The 18,504-nt window shown below is 41.1% G+C and overlaps 1 protein-coding gene across 1 annotated transcript; it reads left to right on the top strand.

The window, feature by feature from the left end:
- The first annotated feature begins 1,098 nt into the window (after positions 1-1,098).
- Positions 1,099-16,807, top strand: slc6a17 (solute carrier family 6 member 17). Its single transcript, XM_088368862.1, has 12 exons — positions 1,099-1,693; positions 6,483-6,877; positions 7,043-7,200; positions 8,283-8,409; positions 8,475-8,656; positions 9,274-9,384; positions 9,829-10,070; positions 10,184-10,376; positions 10,478-10,670; positions 10,745-10,904; positions 11,327-11,489; positions 11,733-16,807. The coding sequence occupies exons 2-12, from the start codon at positions 6,577-6,579 to the stop codon at positions 12,093-12,095; spliced, it is 2,193 nt and encodes a 730-aa protein (XP_088224988.1). The 5' UTR covers positions 1,099-1,693; positions 6,483-6,576; the 3' UTR covers positions 12,096-16,807.
- Positions 16,808-18,504: the final 1,697 nt, after the last annotated feature.

Raw genomic sequence — 18,504 nt, 5'->3', positions numbered from 1 at the left:
CACCAGATCCCAAGAACTCAGTATTGACTTGCTAAAGAGAACTGCTTCATTCAAAAATTCTATGACTCATCTGGAAAAAAAAAAAACTCACAATGTGTATTATTTCAATTGGGGATTTAATTAGCTGATTTTGCATTATTTAAATGTTTTATTGTTTTGCTCCTGCCAGACCTGTGGTCAGTAGTCCTGATTTTTAAAATTACATTTGTGGGTGGTTTTTGATTGGCCGTAACATTTACTCCGCCATCTTATGTGTGGCTGGTTTATTGGTAAATTGCATCAATTGAAATGAGAAAAAAAATCTGATATAAGACAATAACCCATTCTGAGTTGATAGGTGTGAGTGTGAGAGAAGAGGGGGATTGAACAAAAAGAAGTGCATGCACATACACAGGATGAATAACCATCATATGATCTGTAGTTGCCATGGAAACTGATCCCAGCAGTCAGCCTTCTGAAACTGAGTCACATGAGAGGATTGAAGGAGACAGGAAACACACTGTGCATACTTGTTGTTGGATGACGCAGTACATTTGTGTGTGTGTGTGTGTGTGTGTGTGTGTGTGTGTGTGTGTGTGTGAGTGCGCGTGTAAAAGCAAATACACTGCAATGTCCTTGCCATTTGTTCGATAGAATCTGATGAAATCACTCTGTAAACCACAAAAAATCCAAATAAATCACATAGGAACAGCCAAGATTTAGATAGATATCAATGTGTGACAAGCAGTAAATTAGCATCTTTAAATGCTCAAAATTTGCCATTAATGCTGATAATTGCACATTCAAACTTTCACTACTATAACGACTGGGGTGATAAGTCTCATTTCAAGGAAGGATTGACATCTGATGTTTGTCATGAAGCAACACTAAGTGAGTAGCGTTGATAGACGTCTTTATTGCAATTAAGTCTCTTATCATTTTGAAGCGTTTGATATTAGATTGTTTACCTTTTACATGTATGGCAACTGATGTCACTTAAAACATTACCAGTACAGGTAATAAAGGTGCCATGATGCGGTTAAGAAAATGAATGTATGAAGGGTGGTGATAGAAATCTTTAGAATCATGATGTTTATCATTTTTGAGAAAGATGGGGTTATATGTTTTTTTCCTTGTCGCTACATTTTTTTCATTTTCTGCAAATAAGCTCTCAGTGACATAACTGTATTTGGGAGCGATGTTCTCGGTAGTAACAAAACAGACACGTTCATTTTATTCAAACAACCAAAACCAAATAATTTTTTCCCCCGAAGTTGTATAAAATGAAAACAATAAAGAATATCGTCGTACTGTACAGCAACTTGCCATTACAATGTGCGTCTTCTGCTTTTTTCCAACCTGTTTTTTGGGGGGAGTCGGCTGTTTTTTTGTTGTTCAACTCGTCCGCTGACGTGAGCACATTGGCGGATGACTCAAACCTGCGTCATACATGGTCGTGACTTGCTCTAGTAATGTTTTTCTTCTTCTGCGTCCATCCTGTCCGGGGGCTTTGCGCTGCGCACCATCACAACCACGTGGAAAGCAAAGAAGCGGTGCAGCTCCTCCTCTTCGATGTTCTTGCGATCCACGCGCACTTTTCGCGTGTCGCGCGCCCACCCGTGAGCGTGGCAGGGATGCTGCACATGGACGCCGCCGCCCGTCACCCATGAAGAGCCTATGCGTCGCGTTGTAACACCCCTAAAATCTACCCGAGGTATGTGCGCCACCCTTACCTTCCATTTCATGTGCATGTCGTCGTCGTGTGGCGCACCCCCGCACACTTCAGCGAACGCTTCCATTTTTTTCCCTCACACTTGGCGCGCGTCGCGAGACGTAGTCAGGGATTTGTTTCAATGGACCCCCCCCCCCCCCCCCCCTCCCTCGCCGGGAAAGATGGAGACACCGCATGCATGTGACCTTGACACGTTAGTAGAGGTCATATAGCGTATTGAGATTGAGGTTGTGTCTGGTTGGACACTGCATGAGTGGGTGCATGCGTGTGTGTGTGTGTGCGCGCGCGCGCGCGCGTGCGGGCGACTATGCATCCAGTTATTCCACAACCAAGCTCAAAACTCCAATCAATCAATCAATCAATCAATCAATCAATCAATCAATCAATCAATCAATCAATCAATCAATCAATCAATCAATCCATTGCGATTGAAATTCCGTCAATACTCCAGCCGTCTGAATGTTTGCGTTACATCATTTGCATCACAGTTCTGAGGTTCAGGGTTTGAATCCCGACTCTGGCCTTTCTGTGTGGACATTGTGTGGGAATTTCTCAAGGTAGACTCTGGCTTTCTCCCTCATTCAAAAAGCATGCATGATTACATTGACAGGGCCACCAAGAGACTGTCGCTAGATGGCCCGACTGGACCAATACAAATTTCGGGTGTAAATCAGCAGGGTCTGCCATTTTAATATTTCATAATTTTTGTCTTATACGCTGAACTGGTCTTTTTATGCTGTAGACTTACTTTTTTTTTTTGCATGTCAGGTTAAATCCGGCCATAAGTAACGACTTGAATCGGGTATAAAGCCAAGAAAATGTCAAATGTCAAATATTCCTTGGCCCCAGACAACAATTTTTTTTAATGGGAGCACAATGACCACCTAACCTAGAATTTTAGGTGTGCAAGTAAAACGCGTAGGGGGGTGCATACTGCCAACTCCCTTGCAAACTAAATATTTCTATTTCCATTCAGTTTTACTAATAAATGGGCTGGAGTGTGGTTTGTCAGCAATAAAAATTTGTCAAGAATAATAATCCTACTACAGCATGACTCACGGTGGCCTAAAATGGCCACGTGCTAAAGGGCTTAAGGCCCTGCCATGTTCAACTTCAATCATTGCTTCCCAAATAGCAAGGCGCCCCCCCCCCCTCAGGGGGGTTGCGGTGGGATGCCTGGGGGAAAACGTGTGACCCCAGGTAACATGTTAATTAGGAAACAATGTTATGCAGAGGCGCACAATTTTATAAACAAATGCTACTACTAGAAAATAATTGAGTAGCACTGGCTTTAACGAAAACTGTACGGATGAATACATTCAAATGTAAATAATTAATTCTGCTGCCCTCGCACGCCATTTTTTTATTTTCAAGCTACGTGATTTTAATCACAATCGGAATCACAATCATCTTTATTAGTCAAGCATATTCAAACACACAAGGGATTTGTAGTACTATGGCAAACAATCAGTCCCCTCCAAAAGTATTGGAATGGCAAAGTCTTTGTCTTCAATACTGAAGACAGGATTTCAGATCTAAAGATGAATTAGATAAAATATGAGACAGAAATAACATATATTATTATACAGAATATGCTGCTCTAACATGGCACCTTAGCAAGGCTTTTGAGCTGGATTTGAGAGTAGGTAAATTTGCAATAATTTGTTTGCCAGCAAAGAAGAATCCCTTAAAATGTGACCCGAGAGAATGTGTCACTTTGCCTTTGCTGGCCGCTTTGCTTTAGTGTCATCCCGACAAGCAGCACAACAATCACCTCCGCCTCTGCCATGGCACGTACCCCGCCCTCCCCCCAGCCAGATTTACAGCCATCCCCTCAAGTGGATGTCGTGTCTGTTTGCCATGGCGAGAGGAGAAACAAGCGGCCAGCAAGGCTGCATCTCCATTTTGTAGGATGAGCCATTGCCTAGCAACCTGATTAAAAGAAAGTCCCAACAGATATGGACCGTGAGAGAAACCGTGAACCTGTGCTACCATGCTTTGGTTTGACTAAAGAAGACCGTTGCTATGTTGTTTTCATGCTGCATGTTAGGCTACATCTGTAGTAGAGCTGCTAGCTCATAATTTATGACCGTGTGACTCAAAACCGAGAATGCTGTTGTCACATGTTTTTGACTATATGACAAAAATTATACAAAAGTAAACAAATGACTAAACAAAGCCTCAAATTCAAAGTTGAAAGTGAAAACACAAACGTCAATACAACGCACTCATTGATTTTCGGATCAATCTGTCTGTATTGTGCTCAATATAGTCCCTCAGTGAGTGACCAAGCACTATCCTAATTATTTCCTATACTGGATATGCATTTTTCTTTTGTAATACATTCCCTGCACAGCCTCTTTTTGAATGTTTGATTTAGTATGAAAGGTGTTACACTGTTAAGCATAATACACGCTGAATACGGTTTAAGTCTGGAGATTGCCACTCTAAAGCCTTCCTCTTCTTACACCTGATGAATCCCAAGAAGCACAAACATCATTGATTTTTTTTTCAGCTGTTGAGAATAGATAAGAAAGTAAAAGAAAACAATTCTCACAAAGCATGTGAAGGTGTTAAGAGTAGATCGATTGTTTACATCAAATTCAGCAGAATTCATCACTTTTTGTCAAGTAACAAAACACAGCGTGTCCCCCCTCAAAATTTTACCTCACTTGAAATATGAATTGCTCAGCAACTATATGTCTTAGGAAAGTCAAATTAATTAATTCAGATACGTATATTGTATCATGTACAGTATATTTTATTATTTATTTCACAAAAGCTCTGACAGCAGAAAAGCGACGCCATGTTTTGTAATAAGGTCACAACTGCTGCTTAGTGTCGTGACTGCAGGGTTTTATCGCCGTCCTTAAGGAATGCATGTGCATGATACCAGTGGGGGCGACTCGGGTGGGCTTCCCGTCTGCTTGGTTTGCACCAGAGTTATGTTAATAATTCTCTAACGTGTCGATTGAAATTGACTGAAACTGCCCTCTGGCTTGTATTGCTGCCATCATTTTCACTTTTTATATGTATTTTTTATATGTTAAAGAGAGCGATTGAAAATATCGGCAGCTTTTTCTTCAACGTGTTTTTCTAATTAAATTATTTGAGTTACTATTGACTTCTTGGAGCTTCGATGGAGCTGCTTTAGTTTGGAGCGTTGTTCTCTTGCAGTAGTCTGTCTGCGAGCAGCCGCCCTCAGTCAAACTGCATTATGCATTGTGACTGTGATATTTATCTGAGGCTTTTGCACAGTAGCCTCATTGTCTCACAATGTTTTCATGTCATGTTTAAGCAACACAACCATTGCAGCCATGCTGAGTGTTTCTGATGAGTCAAATCCTTTCATGACATCTTTTAGGTGGCAGCGATGAGGACGCACGAGCTCAATAATGTTTTGTTTCATCATTTCCGCTTGGTATCACTGGATGTTATTCCAGCCAACATCAAATGATATTCATGGTTTGCTGTAGCTTTCTGTGGCTTTTTGTGTCACCTTTTTTCTAAATGAATAATGGTGCTAAGAGAAAAAAGCCAGGGAGTTAAAAAAAACGTAGATTGTAATTGGGAAGTTAAATGTAGTTGGGGAAAATATATTTTAGTACGTTCGACTGTCTAACTATCTGATACTTTTCTCACAAAAATACATGAACATGACAATAGTGTTTATTAATTTCATGCTTGTGTGACCAATGAGGTGCTAGTGTTCTTTTTGGGGGGTCATTAAAAGCTAAATAAATGTTTTTAAAATTGTTTTTACTGAATTAGCATTAGACTGGTTGACTTCTGTTTATGCTTGCTTGACTGTACAGTCAATAAAGACTTTAGAGTGCTGATTTTTGCTTGACATTTAACAGCTCCAAGATTTAGTCTCATCCTGTCTTTGAATCACAACACAGTTTCCTTGGACGGGTCATCACACAAATAAAAGCCGTCCTGCTGCCCATGATTGTCACATGACTCAACTTTAGAGTAATAACATCCACTAAGAGGGAACTGGCAGCTGTAATGAAGTGGATTAGTGCATTGCTTCGTTCTGAGCTGCAGTACTACTGTTGTGCTTTGCATGACTGGGCAACACTGATATTTACATCCTATTTAAAGAAGAAAATATGTAAAAGTGGCATTGATACGTTTTGTTTACAAATAGCTATGTCGTTAAACTCACCTTTTCCATTTACATACCATAATCAATGGTAGGGAATACAGGCGCATGCTCTAATAGTAGCTGCATTCGGAGAGAAGAAAATTTACTTTCCATGCATGAGGTATGTTTAAGTTGTTGCACGCATAGACGCGAATCACTCCATGCATGTTGTTAAAATAATAAATTTACTGAAACACACACAACAGTGGCAGTTACAGTCAAGACCCGGCAAAACTCCTGCTCTCTGTCAACTACTTAATGTTCATTCAAATGTCCCAAAAACCACATGGGCCCCACAAAGTACTGCAAAAAAAACCCCCCAAAAACTCAAACAAAGATGAAAAAAATAGCAACAATGAAATAAACTTCTCAAAAACATATGGATGCCACAATATGTTACCAAAAGATGTTTTATTCTCAGATCCTGAAAACAATAAATGTGCAAATAAAGGAGAATAGATTCCAAAAAACGATCCGTGAAGAGACAAATTTGCAGACCTCAAGGTTTTCGCTGTGTGCAAAATCTCCCGATAAAATATTTAAGAGAAACCTTTTGGGTTTGTTGTTGCAAAATGATGGGCAGTACACAACCTGACTTTCCAACCATTTTGTTTTTTTCAGACGCACATCTCCCAATCTCCCAATCAGACATCTCCCAACTTTCTGTCTTTGCTTCAACCCGCCTTGGCTCAAGCTCCCATACGTGTGCTCAGCCATGCCGAACAACACTCGAGTAACCCAGCTGGAGCACAGCAGCGAGCCGGTCACCGAGTCCGTGGCCGACCTGCTATCTCTGGAGCACCCCATGGACTACAAGAGCAGTCAGATGAGCATGGGGCTCAGTCCGGGCTCCACTGCCCCAGTAAGAGCCCTTCTGCCCTCCCCGGACCCTGACGCTGAGGACGGGAGGCCGGCCTGGAACAATAAGATGGAGTACATCCTGGCGCAGGTGGGCTTCTCAGTTGGGCTTGGGAACGTCTGGAGGTTTCCATACCTGTGCCAAAAGAACGGTGGAGGTAGGTGAACCTACTAAACGGGGGTTTGGTGAATGTATTACAGTCCCACTCCCATTTGGTTGACTTTCAAAACAAAATGTTCCCATCTGAATTAATAACGTCCGCCCATTCGTTTGGGAGTCAAACAAAGTCCACCGCCATACACTCTTCTCCCTTGTTTCATAGGTGCCTACCTGATTCCGTACTTCATCCTCCTCCTCCTCATCGGCATCCCGCTGTTCTTCCTGGAGCTGGCGGTGGGTCAGAGGATCCGACGTGGCAGCATTGGCGTGTGGAACTACGTCTACCCCCTGTTGGGAGGCATCGGGGTTTCGAGCCTGATGGTAAGCGTATGACCTTCTTCTTTGGATGGATGGTAGCGGCACCATTATTGTGTCTTAATACAAAGCAACATGTGAGAGGCAACTGGGCCCTTTTTGGTTGTGGAAGAAATTTCACCTTCAATGCAAAATTCTTCTTCAGTTCTCGATTTTAGCTGCGGAGTATCTCTCTTTATGTTTCTAGTGGGTGTAGGCAAGGAGAGAAAATCAATATTGAGGTCAACAAGTTGATTCATAAATAGATGTTGTGGAAATTCAGACATAGTTTTGAGAGTTTTTAGAGTGTAACCTCCCACATTGGGTAGTGAATAAGAGAGGAAATAATTGTCCTCTTCCTCTCGCAGTTGTTGGACAATCACGAGGATCTAGTGAATGCTGTCTGTTGCCTTGGTGAGAGGACCAAGTTGCAGCCTGCAGCATTAACACGTCTGGTAGCTTCCTCACAGCTCCATTCTTCAATTTGCTCCTCTCTTCTATTAACATTCTTCTTTTGTACATACATAGTCATGCTTAAATCAGTAGTCTGTTCATTTAGTCAGCAAACTTGGTAAATGTGTATCATTCCAAGATAACACACACACACACACACACACACACTCGCACACAATTTGTCTCACATGCAAAATGTGATGTCGGGCAGCTATAAATAGCGCCTCACCCAGGACTGCTGAGAGCAAGCAGCTCAATAATTCATTGGCACTCAGAATTAATCTGACGTCGACTCGGCATCTCCAGCCCCAGGAGATTTAATCTGACATTTTTAGCGAGGCTAACTGAATAAACTGCACACACCTTTTCACTCACACAAATGTGCCTGGATTTCCTCTATTTATTCTTTTACCATCATTGTACAAACCGTGAAATACGTTTTTGGGTGAATGTGAGAGTTTTGTGATGTGCATGATATTTAGAAAAAATATTAAAAGTGATCTCAGAATTTTGTCCAACGTGAGAATGATTTCTGATCACTTTGGGTTAATATGTATTTGTTTGTATTTGTTCATATTGATCTTGTTTTTTTGTATTCTAATCCATGAATAAAGAACTGAAGTCTCTCTCTCGGGTGCTCTCTCGTTTCGTGCCAGGTTTGCGGCTTTGTAGGCCTCTACTACAACGTGATCATCGGATGGAGCATCTTCTACTTCTTCCAGTCCTTCCAGTACCCACTCCCTTGGGCTGAATGCCCGGTCCACATCAATGGAACCCAAGCCAGTAAGTGCAGCTAAAAATACAAGGTGTAGACGCATCTCACAGCCACGCTTGTTTGGTCCTTGCAGTCGTGGAGCCAGAGTGTGAAAAGAGCTCGGCCACCACTTACTTCTGGTACCGTCAGACGCTCAACATCACCAGCAGTATCGATGACACGGGTGGCCTGAACTGGAAGATGACTCTTTCCCTTCTTGTGGCTTGGATCTTGGTGTGCTTGGCTGTCATTAAAGGCATCCAGTCGTCTGGGAAGGTGTGGTACAAGTCTCTATTTATTGGTCTTTTCCAGAGATGGTTCTAGAGGTCCAAAATAATGATATGCATATAAAATATGTAACGTAGTTTTATTGTAGCAAAATAATAATATTTTCTGCTATTTTCTAAAGTTACTATTTATCAGCCATTTGATTATATTTTGTGAGAAAAGCATTTAATAAAATAATGTATTCTTCAAAGACATATGTAGATTAAAAAGGTAATTTTAATAAAATGATATCATGCTCAAATTTTATGTTATAATTTATAGAAAAAATAAGATTAAAAATTGTAGTAAATTGTTTGTTTTAAGTCAATTACATCAGGATATCTGAAAAACATGAAATAGTTGCCCCCTCTAGTGGTACATTGAAAAAAATAATAACAGTTCACACTGCCTGTTACAGTGACATTTTTACACAATCATACAGTTCAATTCTATTTAACGTTGAAAAATGCATGACATGGCAATGTAAATAGTTGTTGGGGCGGATTAAGTGGTCCATTTGCATTCCCAACCAAAGATTCATGAGAACTGTGTATCTGCGTGCATTTGCTTTCTGACTCGTGTATCCATGGCAACACTGAGCAATATGACCTCCATATCTCCTTCAGGTGATGTACTTCAGCTCTCTCTTCCCTTATGTGGTGCTCTTCTGCTTCCTGGTGAGAGGTTTGCTGCTGAAGGGCGCAGTGGATGGAATCGCACACATGTTCACACCAAAGGTGAGGCGCCAACCGTAAACCAATAAAAGTGATGAAAAGCCAGTGCAGGAGGCAAGTCAGTTAACAGGTCAAAATTTTAAAACCGGTCAGCACAATTCTTGCCCTTGGAAAATTGGTTTCTTTGAGGGGCGAATCTGTTTCATGCAGCGCACCATCCCTCACATCCATGTCCAAAACTTACAAAGATTCCTTTTTGCCACGTTGATTAGCATGGTGCCAGAGGCTACTAATTAGCCCCAAGGACAACATGAGTAGGCCATGGCGCTGTTCTAAAAATAACTCACCAGTCACTGTGACTTACTAAGAAGAATTAAAACAGAAGAATAATGTTAATATGTAATGATTTAATATGGTAGTTGTTTGTTGTATGTGCCGTGACACTGAATAGTCCAGGGCGTACCCCGCGGCAGTAATGATGTGACAAATATGGCGTGTGATTGTCAGCTGGAGAAGATGCTGGAACCGCAGGTGTGGCGAGAGGCGGCCACGCAGGTATTCTTCGCACTGGGCCTCGGCTTTGGCGGCGTCATCGCCTTCTCCAGCTACAACAAGCGAGACAACAACTGCCACTTTGACGCCGCGCTTGTTTCCGTCATCAACTTTGTCACATCCATCCTGGCCACGCTGGTGGTGTTTGCTGTCCTGGGCTTCAAGGCGAACATCATGAATGAGAAATGTGTCGTAGAGTGAGTATGTCACTCTTAATGGGCAATTTTGTTAAGTTGAGCTTTTATTTTGACACATACACTTGTGTGCAGTTTAGAAACTGGTTGAATTTGTAACTCATGTCATTGTGCAGGAATGCAGAGAAGATCTTGGTGTACCTCAACACCAGCGTGTTGAGCAAAGAGCTCATCCCTCCTCACATCAACTTCTCACACCTGACCACGCAAGACTATGCGGAAATGTATGGAGTCATTAAGACGGTCAAGGACGAAAACTTTGCCCAGCTGGGCCTCGACTCGTGTGTGCTGGAGGACGAGCTCAACAAGGTGAGTGACGTTTTCTTGAAAGGCGACATCCCATTCTTGCAATTTTTCGAGTATTCATCGGAGTCACATGAGACATCACTATCATCATCCTCACCATGCAGGCGGTGCAAGGAACCGGTCTGGCCTTCATCGCCTTCACAGAAGCTATGACGCACTTCCCGGCCAGTCCCTTCTGGTCGGTCATGTTCTTCTTCATGCTCATTAATTTGGGTCTGGGAAGCATGATCGGAACCATGACGGGCATCACCACGCCCATCCTCGATGCCTTCAAGATACGCAAAGAGATTTTGTGCGGTGAGCTTTTTCTTCGTATGCCTTCAACAACTTGAAGTGGGTCAAAATTCTGACAGCATGTTTGTGTCCCTCAGTGGTTTGCTGTATCATTGCCTTCCTGTTGGGTCTGCTGTTTGTGCAGCGCTCAGGGAACTACTTTGTCACCATGTTTGACGACTACTCGGCAGGCTTGCCGCTCACGGTGGTGGTGATCCTGGAGAACATCTCTGTGGCCTGGATATATGGAACCAAAAGGTGCCCGATAGCTAACACTGATATAAAAGCCGACCGGTTTGGTGCCGATTGGAGATCTGTGTACTAAAATCGATTGCTCTTCCAAAAGAACATCGATGTTTATCAAGCGAGCTAAATTTGTATTGAGAAGAACTGAATGTGAACACAAATTGAATTTTCAATTAGGATCAATTTAATTTTAATTTTAGAGAAACAAAAGCATGTTTCATCATTTTAAATTCAGGATCAAGTTTATTGCTCTTCAGTTCCTAATAATAAATAATTCAAATAATTCAAATTAAACGATATGAATCAGATTTATTAATTCAATTATTCTCGGTGTCCAACTTCCCAGCAGAAACTTTGGTGCTGTGTCTAACCCTTGCCATCATCAGCTAGCTCGCTCTGTCAACAACTTTGCCATGGACTGCTTCTCCTTGTAGGTTCATGCAAGACCTGGAGGACATGCTGGGCTTCCGGCCATACTCTTTCTATTACTACATGTGGAGGTACGTGTCACCGGCCATTCTGGTGCTGCTCATCACGGCTACCGTCATCGAGATGGTTGTTAGCCCCGCGGGCTACAACGCCTGGGTGGAGTCAGAGGTATGCGTTTGAATTTTAAACAAAGCATTCCTTTGATTCTAAAACAATTGCCCACACAAATATAAGTGCAGTGAAACCTCTACTTATGAACTTAATTCATCCTGTGATCGCGTTTGTAGTAGAAAAGTTCAAAAGTAGGAGCAACTTTTTCACAAGAATGAATCCAAAATGTAAAATTTGAAGTGCTTTACCTTGAAAGATGTGATGTGGTATCTCAGCACTACATCTATTTTCTCTGTCCAGGGCTCTGAGCGTTTCCACAACTACCCTCCCTGGGCTTCAGCCATGGCCTACTCCCTCATCGTGGTGGCCATGTTGCCCTTGCCCGTGGTCTTTGTAGCCCGTCGTTTCAACCTGCTGTCTGATGGTTCCAACAAGCTGTCCGTGTCCTACCGCAAAGGCATGATGAAGGACATGTCCAACCTGGAGGAGCAGGACGAGCAGCGCTTCATCCTCAGCAAGAACCCTCGCCAGGCGCCCTCCCCTGTGCCATCCCAACGCCCCTACCTGGGGCCCGGCGGAACGCAAGAGATGACCAACACCAATTACGGAACCGGCACCAAGACGGGCTACCAGAACATCGGCTCACCCGAATCTGAGCTATAATGTGTCAAGCTCATTTTGTTTTTGGTTTTCATCACACCTTTACTCATCGGGTGCATCAGGTCCAGGTATGTCCAGTGCTCATTAGCTCTGAACCCACTTTGTCATGGCCACTCCCCCAAATGATCATCAGACTTTGACCACAGCCTCATTCGATGGCTTAGGCCAAAAATGCTCACAATTTTGTGTCACTAATATTTGCTTCCATCAGGGCTTTTGAGAAGAGAGAAGTTTCTTAAAGTAAGCCTTGGAATTAGCTCAAAAAGGTGGCTTCAAACCAAAATGGTCACCTTCCTGTTCAATTCCAGGTATGAGTCCTTGAGACTTTTTGCTGCATCATGTCATGATTGACAGGTCCACCCAATTTTGTGTTTTGGAGGGTGGGGGCAATTTTTTTCCTAGCAAAGCTGCTGAGTGAGTTTTGGGGGATTGTGTGGAGGACCCCGAAATGGGCTAATATGGAGAAGAGCCCAATCAATATGTGATCTTTCACTGAGCCACACTGCCAGAAACACAGACTGGCCAATCACAACATAGCACAAAACAGACATCCAACACTTGAACTTTGAGTGATTTAGTTTACTTTTTTTTTATTTTCAAATTTTGGTCTCTTGTATCAAAATGAATGTAAGCTTTGGATAATTTGAATCAATTTTATAGACCCGCTTTAAAGACAACCACAGCTACAACAATGGGCTGTACATAGATAAAAAAAAATCAAGCATAAAAGACAATTGAACGTGACATAATTTAAAAACATAAAAAGGGAGGTCATTCCAGACTTTCCAGGAGAGGGTAGGCAAGGATCAGCTCAAAGCAGTCAGATGAGGTGAAAACAAATATCAGAATCACTTTTTTTTCTTTCAAAACAACCCAAAGTCCCAATCAGTCCAAATTTTAACCTATCAATTTTAAAGGTATAAGTTATGGGATGAAAAGAGATTGAAGGCAGGTACTCGCAACACACAAATATTTGTATAAAAAACCTTCCAAATTCAATTGTCCATAACATGTCCCTTTTTAAAACAGAATCTCACTTTTCTTGTGGCTTTTCCCCCTCCCTACCTGTTTAATGAAGCGCGGGGGATTGTGTTTGATTGCCTAGGTGTGGGGAGTATAGGTGTGACTTTTGTCTTTTGTGTGAGAGAGACCCTGGTGAACCCTCGGTGTGTAAAAATAGAAATGGTGTCGCCCAGGGTGCCGCTTTGGCAACACACCTTAGACACCATGAACATCAGGAGTGTGCTGCTGTCGCCTGTGCACCTCTTTGCTCATGAGATGCTTTACTGTGTAGTTGAAGCATTGAACCAGAACCTTCATCACAACCTTCAGTAGTCTTGTAGAACGTGTTGAACATTAATAGCCACTTTCAGAACCTTGTAGGGGACAACCAGCACCTCCTTGGTAACCTCGAACCTTCTGTAGAACATCCAGACTTTTAGTACTTCTAAAACCTTCTTCAAGTCACTTTCAGAATTTTCGTGATCACCACTAGGACTTCCTGTCCACTATCTAGACCAGTAGAAGCTCTAGAACCTTAATGTCCATGTTCTCAGTCCTGTAGCCCGCTACAAGAAGCGACTTGATCACCACTTGAACCTGCGATTCAATAGGAACTGTAATTAGGAGGATTTTGAACAGTCTCTGGCCTTTTAGCATGAGGCTGAGGGTGATGATGTTCTGTGCAAGATCTTTCGAAGAACCTTGTACAGGACTTCAGTGCAGTTGTGACAGGAATGGTTAAGGGTTGACAGATTCAGTGAGTTAAGGCAGCGCTTTAGCAATTGTGCTTCGATGTCAATCGGATTTCTTTCAGATGGGTAAGCCATAGATTACGCTCGACTCGCAAAGATAACCGAAGTTATGATAAACGTATGGAAAGATTAAATTGCTGATCGTGCTCATTCAAAAGTTCATTAGTAAAATTTAAAGTGCATTGTACGACCATTTTTAAATTTCATGCAAAAACCTTACATCTTACGTTTTAAACACTGAAAATGTTCCGCTTGCTTTTAGAATACACAATTGCAACCACTAGATGTCTCTCCTGGTTAGCAAAGTTGCCTTCCTGTGGCCCTCTCTGAAAGTTGGAGAGTGTTCAGGTGTTTCGTTGCGTTTATGCTCTCGTACTTTATTGATGATGATCATGCTGATATTCATTATTGGTTTCCATCTATGTCTCCAACAATGTCAACGTCTCCATGCACCTGTCTGTTTTATTCAACTTATATCTCATAATGATTCTATAGTTAGTTGCCTCGTGATAACAGCCACCTTGCACAATAGAAATGGAAATTGCATAAATGTTGCGCTGTTCAGGAAAGTAATAGCACACAGCCCAAATGTTTCAATTTTGGTCTTGCTGCCAAATCAAATGCCCCAAAAATGTTTTTTTACAATTAAATTGTATCGCACATGAAATGGCACATCAAATTTTACGGAAGTCAACGTTTGAACACAAACGGATTGTACGGTTTACAAATGTGTTGCACTTAAAAGTGAAATACAACTGAACTGAAATTAGGCTATGATTTTGCAAAGCACCACTAAGCAAACTTTGAGAATCATTGGTGCAAGGATTTATGATGTCATCTTGTCTTCTTTATGGCTGGAGCCCAGGTACATTTCAGCAAAAGCACATTTGCGTGAGCACAAAGCAGCAGCTGCGTCTTGCTGCCAGAGCGATGAGCTGCAGCAGCCGGTGAGCTAAAAATATGACCGACTAATCGGCCGACCAGCCAGCCCGTCAGCCAGTCAGAATGAATTACTATAAGAAACGTATAGATCATGTCGTCTTGGCCGGAGGGACAAGGCTGAAAGCACACTGAAAGCACTAAAATACAATCACCGGTTTGCTCGGCCCAATGATCTGCCTATTATTTGCTCTTTCCAATATAATTGCCATTGGAAAATACAAAAATAAAAAAAGTTGCTCTGATCAAAACCACAATGAATTGAATTTGATTAGAATATTTTGATATTTTGTATCGACGACCAGTGTGTTTGAAACGTTATTGTAGTTGACTTCATGTGTTCCATCTGAAAGCGAAGATATGCTTTTCATCGTCCTTTTTCACTCGCATTGTTTTCAACTGAGTCATTTCTTGGTGTCAGATTAAAAAAGTAAATAATCATATTTTGACTTTTGTATTGCTAGAAAAAAAATCACAATAGATATATGAAAACCTTGTTATTGACCTGTTTGCTCTTCAAACTTTTATCCACCATGTATGACGATTTTACCATGATTCTGCACAATTTCCACTTCTGGCCATTTATAACGTGGCACAAAGTGCCAACCCTTGAATGACTGATTGGTTGAGTATGGACCCGTCTCAATACTTTTGTTGATGCTTATTCGTACAGTTCCAACTCTTGGGTCTGTTGTTCTTGTCTGTTGTGTTAATTGTGATTAATATGTCGATATATTGCGTTTTGAGCCATAGCCTATGTATAGCTTGAATTAAGCTTTCGCTAAGCCACACTCCCGAAAGGCAAATTGGCCAATCCTGGCCCAGCACGTTTGTTTTTTTCTAAAGTTAATTGAGTCTTGAGCTAAAGCTAACATTGCCAATGTAATCCCTCAAAAATCAACAAGCACAACATTTTTCTGCCCTAAAGTGAACAATGAACTTATTTTAAAATAACCCATTGCTGTTTGTCAGCTTTTTAACAATGCTAATGTTAGGCATCTAAAGTGAGGCCTCATGGCGACAATCTGTGGCACTACGCTAACAAAGCTAGCTACAGGCTCGTGGTTGCAATGTTTGTATAGGCCTTAGTATCTGTAAAGCTCGTCGGACAACCGTAAGTCAGTACAGGGAACCCCTTGACATTCACCAACAAACCTCTTCACATATAGTTTTGTTTTTCCTGACAGTCCATCAAAATGCTTCTACTAAGAAGCTAGCAGGGGTCATCGGCTGACCGCAAACAAGGACGTAATGAAAGATTCTAGTAAAGATCCTAAAAGGTCTTGCTTGAAAGTCGTAATTGGTAGATCCAGCATCCTTGCACTTTCATTGCCTTTTTGTCCACAAAATCAATTCATCTGGAAGCCATTTATTTTTAAGAGTAATGTTGAAAAAAGTTCAATTGTTTTTTTAAATATTATTATTATTTTTGTTATTGACGGCAGGCTTCTGTCCCTAGTCCCAACGAAAGGGGGGGGGGGGTTCTCTGTAAGTGTGGCGGGGGTCTTAGCGAAAGCGAAAATGAATCGACTGGACGGTTCAGTCTTGATGTGAACAATGCATAGTTCCTCTATTTATTGTATTTAAACTGTAAATCTTGATGTACATTTTGATCAATTTGCAATGTGTATCAGTCTATACTTGAGCTGTAAATAATATATATATGTATATTTTCAACTATTTTTTGATGTACAATAAGTCATTTTCTGTCGCTTCGTTGCCTGTCAGTGTGTGTGTGTGCGCATTTGTGAGTGTGTGAGTGCGTGTGTTTACGTGTGTGCGTGCGCACGCACGAAGTACAGTGTGTCAAATCTGTGTAGGTTTTTGTGGTGTTGAAGTGGTAGTGTGTTCATGGGATGTACACTTGTGGTGTGTAAGCGATCAATGGGTTTGCGTCACACTAGAAACAATAAGAAACTATAAGTGAACGATCAGAAGGTTTAGATTTTCTCTCTTTTTGGGGGGGACCAAACTGTACAAGTGAAGATGAAAAATAAAAGAATCACTTTGATTAAAAAGTCATTTTTGCAGTCTCTCTGTTTTGGGATGTTTATGTTTCAAAACAACATTTAGGGTGACCATGATAATTTATTATTTTAGGACTTCCTAATTGATTTAATAATATTCATAATTTTTTTGTATTTGTTTTGTTCATGGTTGATCTGTTACGTTAATGATTTTTTGAAATGTTTATTTATTGTTCTCTAATGTAATTTATTTTATTTTAATTTTGTTTATTTCATGTTTCACATTTTGGTGTACGATTTATAACAAATATAAAAAGTGCAGGTTGGTTTCCTGAATGGTCCATCAATATTACAGAAAAAAAAAAGTATTAGGGCTGAGGTCACCATGGCAACAACAGCGATTTCATTTTCTGAGTTCATTTAAGGTTGGATAATTATATATTATTGCTTAAGTCTGCATTTTTTAAAATAAACAATCCATACAGGCTCAATGTGGCATTTAAAAAAGGCAGTGGAAACTGGATCCCACCAAGTCTTTGGCTAAGTTGAGGTACAGATTTGATCCCACCAAGTCTTTGGCTAAATTGAGGTACAGATTTGTCTTTCAGACAACCAAATGAACAATGACACTCCTATGTTCGGCTTCTTAGTTATTTTACAGCTTTATGAATCATATAAAAGCCAAGTATGGTGTAACAATCATTCACTTGTGGAGTCAAAGCATGTAAGTGCATAAAAATCATGCTTTCCCAAAGCTGGAAGATCATTGCAATAAATATAATAATTAAAAACATGAATATAAAAATACAGCAAAATGGCCGCTCCAAGAGAAGGATAAAAATTTGTGAATTTTACAGTCTAACTGATATGCCACAAATATTCATCATAATTCCGTGTTTAGACTAGTGGGGGCATATACAACAGATTTTTGGTGGTGTCTTTCCATAGCATTTTTCTCACAACTAAAGTTAGCAACATGCTGTTAGGTCATCTGGTCCCCTTAAAGATGCTACCACCTGTTATTAAATGCAATAAATCCTCCTGCAGTATTTATTTCTCTAAAACAGCAATAATGTTCTAAGGTCAATTTGACCGGAGGTCTATTTTATTATCCAACAAAGACACAGCCCCGATAGACATTGTTTTTATCTCATTAACTCCATTATTAACTATGTTAAGTCTACTTATTAATAGATCTACTTTTTACATACTGTAAATTGAATTGTACATTTTTATTTTACTGGGTCAATTTGACTTTCAACAAAGCAGTTATGGACTTTTTAGGCCTGTCGACAGTTGGGCTATCGGCGAGGGTGTATGTTTATTTACAAAAGGTCAGCACTCGAAACACTGAACTGAAATCCTGCCACATTATCAGTTAAACACCTTTTGCTAACTAACTTACTAACATGTCCATTTTTTAATCATTGAGCAATAAATTTATTGCGAATTATCAGGATCGACCTACCATTCGGCACAATCTCTTTATTTTGCATATCCAAGCTTCCCATTTTTCTAAAACTCAGCCCTCTGATCCAGGAAAAGACCAGTGTATATTTTTCACACGTCCTTCGTCATTTTCCTGGCAAAAGCAGAGCGGAGGCGGAGAGACAGCAGTACCGTGGCTCTCTCTCAGCTGCCGGCAGCCTCCGCAGATGGTCCTGCGACCCGACAGACAGTAAGCATAGGACAGGACGGGACAACTCATTACTGTTGATCAGTGTGAGAAATTAGTACTTATGTACTGATTGA

This window comes from Syngnathus floridae, chromosome 2, assembly GCF_059516105.1.
Source record: "Syngnathus floridae isolate MCC-2025c chromosome 2, RoL_Sflo_1.0, whole genome shotgun sequence".
Taxonomy (NCBI): domain Eukaryota; kingdom Metazoa; phylum Chordata; class Actinopteri; order Syngnathiformes; family Syngnathidae; genus Syngnathus; species Syngnathus floridae.
Note: the sequence above shows the minus strand (reverse complement) of the source record. Positions and strands in the feature narration are given on the sequence as shown.

Coding starts and splice junctions, on each gene's coding strand:
- slc6a17 (XM_088368862.1), top strand. CDS start 6,577: ATGCCGAACAACACTCGAGTAACCCAGCTGGAGCACAGCAGCGAGCCG. Junction 10,071..10,183: donor AATGAGAAATGTGTCGTAGA/GTGAGTATGTCA, acceptor GTCATTGTGCAG/GAATGCAGAGAAGATCTTGG. Junction 10,671..10,744: donor ACGCAAAGAGATTTTGTGCG/GTGAGCTTTTTC, acceptor TGTGTCCCTCAG/TGGTTTGCTGTATCATTGCC.